We start from the raw sequence: 14,593 nt of genomic DNA, 5'->3' as shown, positions 1-14,593 counted from the left end.
TAACAGGTCTTTAAGATCAGTAACATGTCTTTAAGATCAGTAACACGTCTTTAAGGCAGTAACATGTCTTTAAGATCAGTAACATGTCTTTAAGATCAGTAACACGTCTTTAAGGCAGTAACATGTCTTTAAGATCAGTAACATGTCTTTAAGATCAGTAACATGTATTTAAGATCAGTAACATGTCTTTAAGGCAGTAACATGTCTTTAAGATCAGTAACATGTCTTTAAGATTAGTAACGCGTCTTTAAGATTAGTAACATGTCTTTAAGATCAGTAACATGTCTTTAAGGCAGTAACATGTCTTTAAGATCAGTAACATGTCTTTAAGATCAGTAACATGTTTTTCAGATCAGTAACACGTTTTTAAGGTCAGTAACACGTCTTTAAGATCAGTAACACGTCTTTGAGGCAGTAACACGTCTTTAAGATCAGTAACACGTCTTTAAGGCAATAACATGTTTTTAAGATCAATAACATGTCTTTAAGGCAGTAACAGGTCTTTAAGATCAGTAACATGTCTTTAAGATCAGTAACACGTCTTTAAGGCAGTAACATGTCTTTAAGATCAGTAACATGTCTTTAAGATCAGTAACACGTCTTTAAGGCAGTAACATGTCTTTAAGATCAGTAACATGTCTTTAAGATCAGTAACATGTATTTAAGATCAGTAACATGTCTTTAAGGCAGTAACATGTCTTTAAGATCAGTAACATGTCTTTAAGATTAGTAACGCGTCTTTAAGATCAGTAACATGTCTTTAAGGCAGTAACACGTCTTTAAGGCAGTAACACGTCTTTAAGATCAGTAACGCGTCTTTAAGATTAGTAACATGTCTTTAAGATCAGTAACATGTCTTTAAGGCAGTAACATGTCTTTAAGATCAGCAACATGTCTTTAAGATCAGTAACATGTTTTTCAGATCAGTAACATGTCTTTAAGGTCAGTAACATGTCTTTAAGATCAGTAACATGTCTTTAAGATCAGTAACATGTTTTTAAGGTCAGTAACATGTCTTTAAGATCAGTAACATGTCTTTAAGGTCAGTAACATAAGAACGTTTCCCTCTATGTTTCTTCTGTCATTATCAGAACACACAGTCCTCTCTGCTGCTCTGCATGTCCAGAGCAAAGTCCAGTCCACACACACACACACACACACACACACACAGAGTAAATACACTCGGCGGTTAGAGCCCTGCAGGTCACTGATGTTCTGACTCGACCCGGTCATGTTTACCGTCCAGTCTCCTGCAGTTAATATTAACAAACCGCTGCATGTAACATCAACATTTATCACATCAATAACTCAAATATAACAAATAACTTCTGTTAGACGGGAGTTTTAAATAGACAAAATTTCAGAAAGAGCACAACTATAAATAAACTGGAAGAAATTCTAAATAAAGATAAAATCAAAGTTGATCTGAAGACGAGTTACATCACAGAACAAACACACACACACACACACACACACACACACACACACACACACACACACACACACACACACACACACACACACTCTGAACACACACACACACACACACACTGAACACACATTACATGAATATCGATCTTCTCTGGAAATATTTCACAATATGTTGAACTGTTTTTAAAACTACTCTTTAAAACGGCGCGTCTGTGTGTCTGTGTCTGTGTGTGCCTGCCTGCCTGCCTGCCTGTCTGTGTGTGTGTGTGTGTCTGTGTGTGACGATGATAAGAATCTCCTTTTACCTCGTTTACTGAACAAACATGGATCTGAGTGAGTTGTTCAGCTTCGTGGAGGAGTGTGGTTGTGTCGTTGTTGTCAGAAGCTGTTGAGACCTGTTCCACCTGCAGGTTTACTCCCTGACGTGGTAGGAGGCGTGTCCCAGCAGGAGACGCTCTGCAGATGCTTGGGAGACACTCAGGAAACACTCGGGAGACGCTGAGGAGACACTCGGGAGACACTCTGGAGACACTATGGAGACGCTCAGGAGACACTCGGAAGACGCTGAGGAGACACTCAGGAGACACTCGTGAGACGCTCAGGAGACGCTCAGGAGACACTCGGGAGATGCTCGGGAGACGCTGAGGAGACACTTGGGAGACACTTGTGAGACGCTCAGGAGACACTCGGGAGACATTCGGGAGACACTCAGGAGACGCTCGGGAGACACTCGGAAGACGCTGAGGAGACACTCAGGAGACACTAAGGAAACACCTGGAAGACACTCGGGAGACGTTCGGGAGACGCTGGGGAGACACTCGGGAGACACTCAGGAGATGCTGAGGAGACACTCAGGAGACACTCAGAAGACACTCGAGAGACGCTCGGGAGACACAGGAGACGCTTGGGAGACGCTCAGGAGACACTGCGGAGACACTCGGGACACGCTCGGGACACGCTCAGTGAGACAAACCGTCTGTCCTCTGAAGCTCTGCTGTGTGTGTGTGTGTGTGTGTGTGTGTGTGTGTGTGTGTGTGTGTGTGTGTGTGACTTTGAAAACAACTAAAAGCTTCTTCACACCCTTAAAAACCTCATTGTCATGACGATGCTCATACAGTCAATGACTAAATAATAGCTGTAGGTGGTTGTGTGAGTCAACAGGTCATCACAGGCTCCGTGTGTGTGTGTGTGTGTGTGTGTGTGTGTGTGTGTGTGTGTGTGTGTGTGTGTGTGTGTGTGTGTGTGTGTGTGTGTGTGTGTCCCTTCGTCACAGCTCTTTCTTTTGTGCAGTTTTCTCTGTTTCTTATTGTCTTATTGACATTCAGGGAACATTCAGGGAACACTCAGGGAACACTCAGGAAACATTCAGGGAACATTCAGGGAACACGCAGGGAACACGCAGGGAACATTCAGGGAACACTCAAGGAACATTCAGGGAACATTATGGGAACATTCAGGGAACACTCAAGGAACACTCAGGGAACATTCAGGGTGAAAAGCACAAGAAAATGAACAATGATAAAAGTCACATGCAGGAAAAGATGGTTCTCAGTTAACGTCTAGATATTTGAGTGGGCAGACGTTCTCCATCTCTGAATTCTCTGACGTTCCCTCTCAAATGTTCTCTCAGACGTTCTCTCTGAGTTCTCTCTCAGATGTTCTCTCTGAGAGGTTTTATCTGGTTTTATCTGGTTTTATTTGGTTTTATCCAGTTGTATCTGGTTTTATCCAGTTTCACATGTTTTTTTTTATCTGATTTTGTCAGATTTTATCCAGTTTTATCTGGTTCAACCTGTTTTATCTGATTTTATCCAGTTTTATCTGGTTTCCTCCAGTTTTATCCAGTTTTAAGTGGCTTTATCTGATATTATCCAGTTTAATCTGGTTTTATCTGATTCAACCAGTTTTAACCGGTTTTAAGTGGCTTTATCTGACTTTATCCAGTTTAATCTGGTTTTATCTGGTTCAACCAGTTTTAACCGGTTTTAAGTGGCTTTATCTGATTTTATCCAGTTTTATCTGGTTTTATCTGGTTCAACCAGTTTTATCCGGTTTTAAGTGATTTTATCTGATTTTATCCAGTTTTATCTGGTTTTATCTGGTTCAACCAGTTTTATCCGGTTTTAAGTGGCTTTATCTGATTTTATCCAGTTGTATCTGGTTTTATCTGGTTCAACCAGTTTTATCCGGTTTTAAGTGATTTTATCCAGTTTAATCCGGACACCGTGTGTTGTGTATCATGAAATGAGAGTTTTAGTTCTTCTTGACGATGACCTGATTATTTTATATCACATTTACCTTCTGAAATGTCTGGATGTTTGTGTACCGACGAGCAGTGATCATTACATCCGACCTGCTGTTCACATCTATTATCATTGTGATGCTATTTTAATCCTTGAATGGGGTTATCACCAGGCAGGAAGTGACATGTGATTAAAGCTGACAGTTTCCTGTGTGTCTGCTTGGTTTGAGGGTCCGGTCGGTCTGAGACAGACAGACAGACAGACAGACAGCTGACCTGCTTTACATTTGGGCCACATCATCAGCTGCTTTACTGCACTGCAGACATGAAGAAATAATACATGTATGTAACTCTATGCACAGTTGTACTCTGAGGTTCTCTCGGTATTTATGATATGAAGCATCCGCTGATGTCGTTCAGGAAGGACCGGGTGGTTTTCACGGATGAACTTTAAACCGTGTTCACATTCAGTGTTAAAGCTGCAGATACGGACAGTCAGAGACTCAAAGTTAAACTGACATGAGAAGACTGAAGACTCTAGTTTATCAATCACCATCAGTGTGAGCGTAAAGACACTGAGAACACTCCATTGCTGCTGCTGCTTTCACAACTGCATTCACAGCATTTCTGAGAGGCGGGACTTATAAAGCCAATGAACACACACACCGAAACATGTGCAAGCACAGTCACTGACAGTTGACGGCCTTCAGAGGGCGCTGTGTGCAGCCTGTCAGCTTTACTGCATGACAATGTTCATGTTACAGTTAATCATGTAGATTTCACACCCACGTGATACAGCAGTGAAATTACCACAAATATCAAATGTCATTATATTTAATCAACTGAACCCGTCCTCCTTCACTCTATTTTTTTCTCCACGTGATTCAACCTCCTATCAACTATCAACATCAGCTGTCATCAGGACCTTAAATATCTGTGGTCAGACCGTCCTCCGTCACAGGGGAGCGATACCAAGTCTGAAGCGTTTCTGTGACAGATGACTGACGATCATTTATTTAGCGGATAACATTCGAACTGAGTGTTTGCTCAACAAACTTCTGCTCTCAGGTCTTATATTCTTCTATTTTTGAGTAACAAGTGATGATGTCACAGCCGAGCGGTTTGGGCACCACACAAGTGTCCTGAGCAGAAAGTGCCTCCTTCAGCTCGACCTCCACTTCCTGTAACGTCATCTGAACCTGGAAGAAAAGTCACATGAGCCTTGTAATAGTCCTCATATATTCCAGGTCCATTTTCAAATGTGATGAGTTAATTAATGAATTGTCAATCAAACATCAAAGATAACTTAGCGATATATCAGCAGGTATGTGAAGGTATTGGGGGGAGGAGCCTTACAGGGGAGGAAGATATACTAATATACTAATTTAGCAGATATTAACTGTTGGATCATCAAAGTGTCACCTGAAGCCTTCCCACCACAGACTGAAGGGCTGCTCTCTGAGTGTGGTGGTGGACCGCTGTCCTCCTGCATCCACTTCATGCTGCAGTCTGCACATGATGCTCAGCTTCTTTCTTCATAGTGAAACAATTAAAACAGCTGGATGTCCACTTTTCACAGCACACTGCACTCAGACACAACAGATCCGTTTCTGATCAAACATCTGCACTGGAAGGTTTTAATCAGAACAACGCAATTGAACACTGAAACTCTCAACGTGGAGTTCACAGCAACTGTTTGCAGGGGAAACAATAGAGTGGCGCACACACAGGGACGTGGACTGGTTCCACTGTTTGTGAAGATGTGCGTGTGTTTGGTCTCTTTACATGTGTTTTCTTAAAGAGCAGTTAATGAGCACCTGAGTATTTCTTTACCTGTTCATCTTTCTTGAACTTCCTATTTTTACTCTTTCATCAGTCCCTCCTTCACCTTTTGTTTCACTCCTTAGTTCTCATCTTCCTCCTTCTTCATGTATTGTTCTTTACAGCTTCATGATTCATTTCTCATCTGATCTCTTTTTTGTCATTTTGTTTTGTTCTTTCTTTTTGATCCCTTCTTAAATTCGACATTAAATATCACTAAATGTGTGTAAAATGTTTGTGATTCAAAGATCTCTGAGAGATAATGTTGATTTTGTTCGTTGTTTCTTTCTCCTTCATTCTGTGACTCCCTGAATGTCTGAACAAAGGAAGGACGACACACACACACACACACACACACACACACACACACACACACACACACACACACACACACACACACACACACACACACACTTCCCTGCCTCTGTTGCTAGGTTACTGCTGCCTCTTACTGTATAGCCATTTCAGCCAATTGCATCACATTGTGTCACTGCTGGAGGCGAAGCTTCACAGTGCTCCACCGTGGAAGGAAATGACTCCTGTTTATCAGTGACATCATTTCCGCCTCTAGTCTTATGATGGTGCTGCTCCTCTGCGCACGCACGCACACACGTGTTCAGCCACCAAGGTTGAATATATTACCTGTCAGTCATCACACTGACAGCATCACTGTCTTCACACACAGACAGACAGATGTAACTACAACTTGTAAATAAAACATAATATTAATATAATATTAATAATATAAAACATAATATAAATAAATATAGTATAATAAATATGACAAAGAAAAGGTATTTCCGTGGTGGTGGATGTGACCACAGGGTGATTCAGGATCTGCAGCAGTCTGGAGCTCACATGCAGTTGGTGATGAAGATTTTTACGTTGTTTTTGTTACTGTAGAGAGGCTTGAAAGGTGGTGACGGCACAATCAGTCAGAGAAAGAAGCTAATGCTGAGTAAACAGCTTCTTTGTCCATTCTCTCTGCTGGTGCTGCCCTCTTGTGGTACAGTTCTGGAATTGTTCAGGCTTTCATATTACAATAGTTATGGCTTCATTGCAGCATTTATTCATGTTTCTGTTCTGCTGTGTTTATGTTATTCATTTTATTTTGGTCAAACATGAGAGTGTCCTGTAGATGTTAGTCCACCCACCCAGAGTTTGTCCTCTAACTGACTGAGGAAAACGTCTCTTCATTTAACACAGAATGAGCTGAATCATGAAATAATGGTTTTAGTTTGTCTGTTAAAGGACAGTTTGTAGGATGAAGGAGGATCTGCGATATAATGAAACTATAATGCAATGAATCTCTGTATATATGTTTGTTTGTTTGTTTGTTCCATACATATCTCCACAACCCTTTGTGCCATCTGCTTCAGACTGTGTGTGTATGTGTTGCTGGGAACGTGTGTTGTTGAATTTGGTGCCTTGGACACGTTAAACATTTGATGTCAATATACTTGAATAAAAATGCGTTCAGTGCTCCTGCTGTGCAGCGCGGTGGGGGTGGGGGGGGGGTGGGGACCTGCTGTGCAGCAGCAGTTCCAGTCGAGCCTGTCTTCACATTCGACCTTTTAGCTACACAGCATCACCACCAGCCAGACAATCACATGCCAGACAGGCTATTTTAACGGCCACTGCACTACGATGTTTTCATTTGTATATAATCAGCTGAAACTAAGAATCGTTGTGGTTTCGTTACCTTTCAATGAGTCCTTCATGTGTACTCAGGGAACAGGTCCTCTTCCAACCATATTTCCACAGTAGCCCATAAGGGACAAACCAAACAGGTTCCAAGGAGGGGCTGTCATGTTTTTTGCGAATTTTGCAACCTACACTTGAAATCTGCAAACTCACCACTAGATGCCACCAAATCCTACACACAGCTGGTTTCAGAGTGCCAAAACCTCTTCATATAATTTATATGAATCATTTTTATATTGAGGTTTTTAAAGCCCCGAGTTTTTCCACCATCTTTCTCCTTAAACATTACAGATTTGGAGCCGAGCAGCGCGTTAACCAGTAGTGAACAATGACCTTTGATACTATGACCCTTAACCTTTCCCTCCTCACTGTCTCCTCTCCCGTCCACCTTCATCCACCCCTGTGAGGTCTGCTGGCCCTCACTGTCTCCTGTTGTGGTTGAGAGCACAATAGGTACAGTGTGATATTTTGTCTCCTTACCTTTGTAAGAACCTTCTTGTCTGCATACTTCTGTTGGTTATCTGCATGTCTGCATGCCGCTTGGATGCCAACAGATTGTTGGGTAGTTCATATATTGTGATTCAAAGTTACACCCTGTGCTTCTGTTATTGTAACCAGCTGAACCTCTATGGTCATGTCAGGGATTTGTAGTCATATTTGGAAGTGTCACAGAATCACTGAGTGTACCTTTAATTCAAGAACAACATGCACAGAAGATTGTAAATGGATATTATTCAATATAGTTGTGGCTCATCATAACTTGGGTCTTGTTTTTATAGTCAGTTTTACTAATTGTACCAATAACAACAGCTTAACTGTGGAAACATGGGGCCATCATCAAAAAGAAAATTGGTCAGACAACTTTGAGAAAGGAAGTAAAGTATTATGAATCAAAAATTTTTATTAAGCCCAATAAATAAATAATTTGCAACTTCCTTTTCACTTCCATTTTTGATGCAGTGCAGGTTTTACCAACAGGTACTCATGTTGTGTTTGACCTCCACATTTAAATGATTTAGATAATCTGGATAAACCGTTTGTTTCCAACCTGTCTGATCGTCTGTCTGCTCGTGTTTCTTAGTGTTCAGGAACACCAACATATGTTATCATGTTTTCAGATCTCAGCAAAGTAAACCCCAAAATGTAATGATGCGATATAATGACGATGATGATGATGATGATGATAGTGCTGTACAGTGCATCCGGAAAGTATTCACAGCGCTTAATTTTTTCCACATTTTGTTATGTTACAGCCTTATTCCAAAATGGATTAAATTCATTTTTTTCCTCAAAATTCTACACACAATACCCCATAATGATAATGTGAAAAAAAATGTTTTGAAATTTTTGTAAATCTATTAAAAATAAAAACTGAAAAAAAAAAAATCACATGTACATAAGTATTCACAGCCTTTGCCATTACACTCAAAATTGAGCTCAGGTGCATCCTGTTTCCACTGATCATCCTTGAGATGTTTCTACAACTTGATTGGAGTCCACCTGATAAATTCAGTTGATTGGACATGATGTGGAATGGCACACACCGTCTATATAAGGTCCCTCAGCTGACATGTCAGAGCACAAACCAAGACATGAAGTCCAAGGAATTGTCTGTAGACCTCAGACAGGATTGTATCGAGGCACAGATCTGGGGAAGGGTACAGAAAAATGTCTGCAGCATTGAAGGTCCCAATGAGCACATTGAAGGTCCCAATGAGTGGCCTCCATCACCTGTAAATGGAAGAAGTTTGAACCATCAGGACTCTTCCTAGAGTCGGCCGCCCGGCCAAACTGAGCGATCGGGGGAGAAGGGCCTCAGTCAGGGAGGTGACCAAGAACCAGATGGTCCCTCTGACAGAGCTCCAGCATTGCTCTGTGAAGAGAGGAGAACCTTCCAGAAGGACAACCATCTCTGCAGCACTCCACCAAGCAGGCCTGTATGGTAGAGTGGCCAGACAGAAGACACTCCTCAGTAAAAGGCACATGACAGCCCATCTGGAGTTTACCAAAAGGCACCTGAAGGACTGTCAGACCATGAGAAACTAAATTCTCTGGTCTGATGAAACAAAGATTGAACTCTTTGGCCTGAATGCCAAGCGTCATGTCTGGAGGAAACCAGGCAGCGCTCATCACCTGGCCAACACCATCTCTACGGTGAAGCATGGTGGTGGCAGCATCATGCTGTGGGGATGCTTTTCAGCGGCAGGAACTGGAAGACTAGTCAGGATGGAGGGAAAGATGAATGCAGCAATGTACAGAGACATCCTTGATGAAAACCTTCTCCAGAGCGCTCTGGACCTCAGACTGGGGCGAAGGTTCATCTTCCAACAGGACAACGACCCAAAGCACACAGCCAAGATAACAAAGGAGTGTCATCTGGACAACTCTGTGAATGTCCTTGAGTGTCCCAGCCAGAGCCCAGACTTGAACCCGATTGAACATCTCTGGAGAGATCTGAAAATGGCTGTGCACCGACGCTCCCCATCCAACCTGATGGAGCTTCAGAAGTCCTGCAAAGAAGAATCGGAGAAACTGCCCAGAAATAGAAGCCAAGCTTATAGCATCATACTCAAAAAGACTTGAGGCTGTAACTGCTGCCAAAGGTGCTTCAACAAAGTATTGAGCAAAGGCTGTGAATACGTATGTACACATTATATTTTTGTTCTTTATTTTTAATAGATTTGCAAACATTTTAAACAAACATTTTTCACTTTGTCATTATGGGGTATTGTGTGTAGAATTTTGAGGAAAAACATGAATTTAATACATTTTGGAATAAAGCTGTAACATAACAAAATGTAGAAAAAGTGAAGCACTGTGAATACTTTCTGGATGCAGTATATTACATGGACGTATCTGGTGTTAAACTTAGCTGCATGAGAAGAGAAAGTTGCTGCTGCTACATGGTGAGAATATTGAATACTAACTGACTACTTATGTATGCACTGCCTCTGTTTGTTTTGTCTCACCCTGCAGGTGTGGCTGGAGGAGGAGGAGGAAGGTGAGGCCGGGGAGTTGAATGGTCCCATTGTGTTTTGCATGCAGGCGGAGCACGCTGGAACTAGGACGTACTACTTCAGCACAGACAACAATGAGGAACAGGAGCAGTGGATCAGAGCCATGAGTGAGGCTGCAGAGGTCACCGGTCAGCTGACACAGAGGTGCTTATCATTGACTACTTTATCATTAACTACTTTATCATTTACTTTCTCATTTACTTTCTCATTAACTACTTTCTCATTTACTTTCTCATTAACTACTTTATCATTTACTTTACCATTGACTAGTTTCTCATTAACTACTTTATATTGACTACTTTATTATTTACTTTATCATTGACTACTTTATCCTGATTTTTCCATTTTTAAACAGATTTATTCTCTTCTGCCTTTATAATCTAAAAACAAACAGTTTATTCACACACATTTTCTCTTTCAATCTTCACAGAACAAACTTGGACACCATAGCTGACCTCAACATCACCATGGTGACCAAGGCACCTGACCCACAAACACAGCAGCATCCATACACACAACCACAGAATGAAACTGACAGTGACCTGCCCCTCCCCTCAAATATCAATGGGGTCAACAGCCTGGAAACCCCTCCGCCTTCTACACCTTGCTCTGATCAAGAGGGAAGAAAGAAAGTTGGCAGGCCAGGAGAAGGTGCAGAGACAGGGGAAGATGAGGGGAGAAGAGCTGGTCCTAACCATGCCCCTCCCCCAAACCACCATCCAAACGGTTGGGGCACGTATAGCCCTACTACCACCGTGCCCCACAACAGCAAACCCCCCCTCTCCAGGAGTTACAGTGGACATCGTGCTGCTCAGGGACACCCAGAGGTGGGTGTTGGCCCATCACATGATCCAAGAGAACAGCAGGAGAACGTGGTGCTGAGGAGGGGCTTTGTGCCAAGGACAGCACCAGAGAGGGTGGCCCAGAGAAAGAGCTCCATGGCCCAACTTCAACAGTGGGTTAACCAGCGACGGGGCGTAGCATCCCAGGAGGACATCAACAGGTAGATCAGAAACATTATCGCTCTTTCTCTCTGCAGGTGTTGTTATTATTTCATTCAGTTTCAGATGGTACTTCTGTGGTCAGGTATACTGAACAGTAATGGTCCTGCTATGGCATTCACAGTGACTCTCCAAAGTGATCATTTCAATAGGTGCATGCAGGTGTCTTAATACATGTTCATTATTGGTCATTCTTTTTACAGCATGCAGTAACATTGAAAAATGTTATTAAAGCACTGAACTGCCATTGGTTTACATTACATTAACCATAACATCACAGAGAGAAACCCAACAATGGGAATATATAATTAGAATAGAATTTCATATAATATGTAAAATAATGTAGTCTCTACTTGTTATAGGTCTATTAAATGACCCATTTGGTGAAGTCGGGTCTCTTTTGGTCCTTTTTGGTCTCTCCGAGCACCCGTACCGTAACACCACGGATAGTCACGCACTTGCAATCCTAGCGGCGGCTAGCTGGACCGGTTTGGTTTGAACACATGACATGGTGGTGAAATGTTAAAAACACATGAGTCGATGGATATCTTTGTTCATCAGATGTCTTTGTTCATTAGATATCTTTATTCATCAGATATCTTTGTTCATCAGATATCTTTATTCATCAGATATCTTTGTTCATCAGATATCTTTGTTCATCAGATATCTTTGTTCCAACTAGACTGAGCTAGCTGAGCAGTTTAGTGTTTCTATGTTCTGTATTTATTCAGTTGGAGACTAGAAATCCTCTCTGTTGCCAGGTGGTTGCTCGGTGGTTGCTAAGGGTCTGACTACTTCCTGGAGTAGGAAACATTGCATACATTACATAAGAGTTTACTGACGTGATTGATTGTTTTCCAGTTATTAGTCATACCCCATGTGTTGCCATGGAAACGGAGATCACGCTAACAAAATGCTTTATATTTTTAAGAATGAATTGTTCCACAATATAAACACATTTAGATTTTACATGTTTTAATTAGATGGTAACTTGTATAATCACAAAATCACACTGGAGGGAGTTTTAACTTGATTATTGGCACAACAATGTTGTGGTCAGGACCGAGGCGCTGATCACGTTAAAGCACATACCCGAGTATAACATTTCTTCATTAAAAATTTAATCAAAATGAATAAAGTTATTACTTGTTGAGGTATCATGAGTCTTGTGTTATAATGCAGTGTGATGTCAGTCTATATCAAAGCCTCTTGTCATCATTTAACACAATTCAGAGGCTCCACAAGATGAGGGTGTCTTTCTGTCTTATTTTCATGTCTTACAGGATATTTGATAATTTGATAATTTCCTACTTTTCCTGTCCTCCCAGCCCATCTCATTACTACCCAGTGAACCGCGGGGTCTCGGCTGACTTTTATGGCTACTCTGGTGGCCCCCAGTACGTGGACGAGTACCCTCTGTACCCACCAGGGGTCCGACCGGACAGTGTTTGCTCTCTGTCTGCTGTGGGGGGGTACGACCGACGCTGGATTGTGGAGGAGAAGCGGCGTTCCCTGAGAGATGGACCCCATCAGCTGTATGGATCACAGATGTCTCGAGACCCGTGGGGGCCGCAATATTATGGTGGGATGGAGACATCCATGAGACGCTTGTCCATCCAGCCTCGCTCCAGGTCTGTGCCGAGGTCACCATCCTCATCATCAGGGGGGCCCTACTCACCGGTGCCACACAGCTTTGCCTCGCCGGCTCGATCCCCATCCACCCGCTTCGACCGGTTTGCAGGGAGGATGAGGGAGGATGTTATCTATGCTGATCCATCTGTCTACAGCCTGAGAAGATCCCTCAGCTCTCCGAAGGTAAAACTGTGTGTGTGTGTGTGTGTGTGTGTGTGTGTGTGTGTGTTTATAGTTGTATATAAAGCTAACTGCTGCCACAAGGTCTTGGTTATAACAATCGACCACAACCAACAATTTTCTATCCTAAAATCTACATTTTGTCCAGTCTGTCTCCTTATAATCTGAACAAAAGTTATGATATTAGGAAATTAAATAAAATGTATCACTGAGGATTAGCATTAAAGGCAGCCTGGACTCACATCATGTCGGGTTCGATTGACTAATGGGCACAATGCTTTTTATAAAATTGGTCCAGTCGTGAGCAAGAGGACTTCAGCCGGCGGCAGCAAAACAGACTCCAATGTAATACTTTGGGGCAACTGTGCCTTCCACTCAACTGCCACTAAATGTAATTGTTTTTGCCCCGACAGACTCCGATTCCTAAAATAATTTTCAGACAAATTTATGGAAAAAATCTCCAACCAGGAGCTGAAGTCTAGCTCTGAATTGGTGAGCTGTTGCAGGAAAGACGAAACTTGAATGAAAGTTGGAGAGAGCAGTCTGTTGTGTTACACAAAGTGTAAAAGAGTTTTAAAAAAGTGCAGAGACCTGCTGCAGAGTGGCCGTAATGTATTTAGTCAATACTACTGGCTCTTTGACTGCCCTGTAATACTTTCATGCAGACTGATGCACGTCAACAAAATAACGAGCTAACGTTGTCAGAAAATTCTATTAACAATCTGAATCAGAGTCTGTCAGTGGAAACATTCTCTGTTAGTGGACCTACATTGATGGGCCCTATTTGCCCCACAGCATGATGTTGCAGTTTGTTTGATGGCTGCCAGCTGAAACACTCACTCAATACTTGAGCAACTTTTTAAAAATAGATTGTCTCCAAATGATGAGCAAATAGAGTCCCGGTTAAGAAATAGCATCGTTCTCCTAAAACACTAAAAATCTAAAAACAAATTCCATGTCATTTTTTCAACCTCACTTCTAGAATATAATTTAATTGGAAAGCCTGTGAATAGCCTCTAGTTGTACAAACCATCTGTGAAACGTCAACAGGAATGAAAGAACGAGAGATTGTCTCAATGTCCTGAAAGCATGTTCGTCTGGCTCTACTCTCACAACTTTCATTCTTGCCTCCATTTGTCCCTTCCTTCTTTCCTTATCACCTTTCCTTTCCCTTCAGTATGACTACCCTGGTGATAGGAGGTCCTTAAGCCAAGGATTATACCACCACAACTATCCCGTATCCCCTTCTATCCACAGTAAAATGGTATGTCCTGCTAATGTGCTGTCATATGCAGTCCTGTGGTTTTAAGCTCAGTCTCCAGTAGTTGTGGTACTCTTTCCCCTTTCCTCCATTCGTCCTCATCCTGAACATATCACACTGTCTTGGCCTTTTCTGTCTTCTACTGCTTTCTGCTCTCCTGTCACTAACACACCTCTGGGACCACTATTGTGTGCATATGTGAGTGGCTGTATGTGTGTGGGTTGACATGTAAGACACAGGCCAAACACAGGTGTGCCGAGGCCACGAGTACGTGTGGCCAACTTTGTGACAACAAACTCAGTAA

General features: G+C 42.2%; 1 protein-coding gene across 9 annotated transcripts in view; it reads left to right on the top strand.

The window, feature by feature from the left end:
• The window catches only part of plekha6 (pleckstrin homology domain containing, family A member 6), a 65,046-nt gene that overhangs the window by 29,987 nt on the left and 20,466 nt on the right, over positions 1-14,593 (top strand). For 6 of the 9 annotated variants that reach the window (XR_011178388.1, XM_069152776.1, XM_069152733.1 and 3 more), the window contains 4 exons: positions 10,175-10,359; positions 10,646-11,218; positions 12,545-13,031; positions 14,206-14,292. Coding sequence is in view for 8 of the 9 variants with exons in the window: in XM_069152776.1 (XP_069008877.1) it covers positions 10,175-10,359; positions 10,646-11,218; positions 12,545-13,031; positions 14,206-14,292 (1,332 nt within the window). In the remaining variant the exon portion in view is untranslated. Of the gene's footprint in view, positions 1-7,095; positions 7,652-10,174; positions 10,360-10,645; positions 11,219-12,544; positions 13,032-14,205; positions 14,293-14,593 lie in introns of those variants that run through there. The other 3 variants (XM_069152784.1, XM_069152756.1, XM_069152767.1) reach the window with 3 other exon arrangements.

The sequence above is a fragment of the Embiotoca jacksoni genome, unplaced genomic scaffold (assembly GCF_022577435.1).
Source record: "Embiotoca jacksoni isolate LCO1_2020_lvr unplaced genomic scaffold, fEmbJac1.0.p SCAF_1, whole genome shotgun sequence".
NCBI lineage: Eukaryota > Metazoa > Chordata > Actinopteri > Embiotocidae > Embiotoca > Embiotoca jacksoni.
This window is presented reverse-complemented; position numbering and strand designations above follow the sequence as displayed.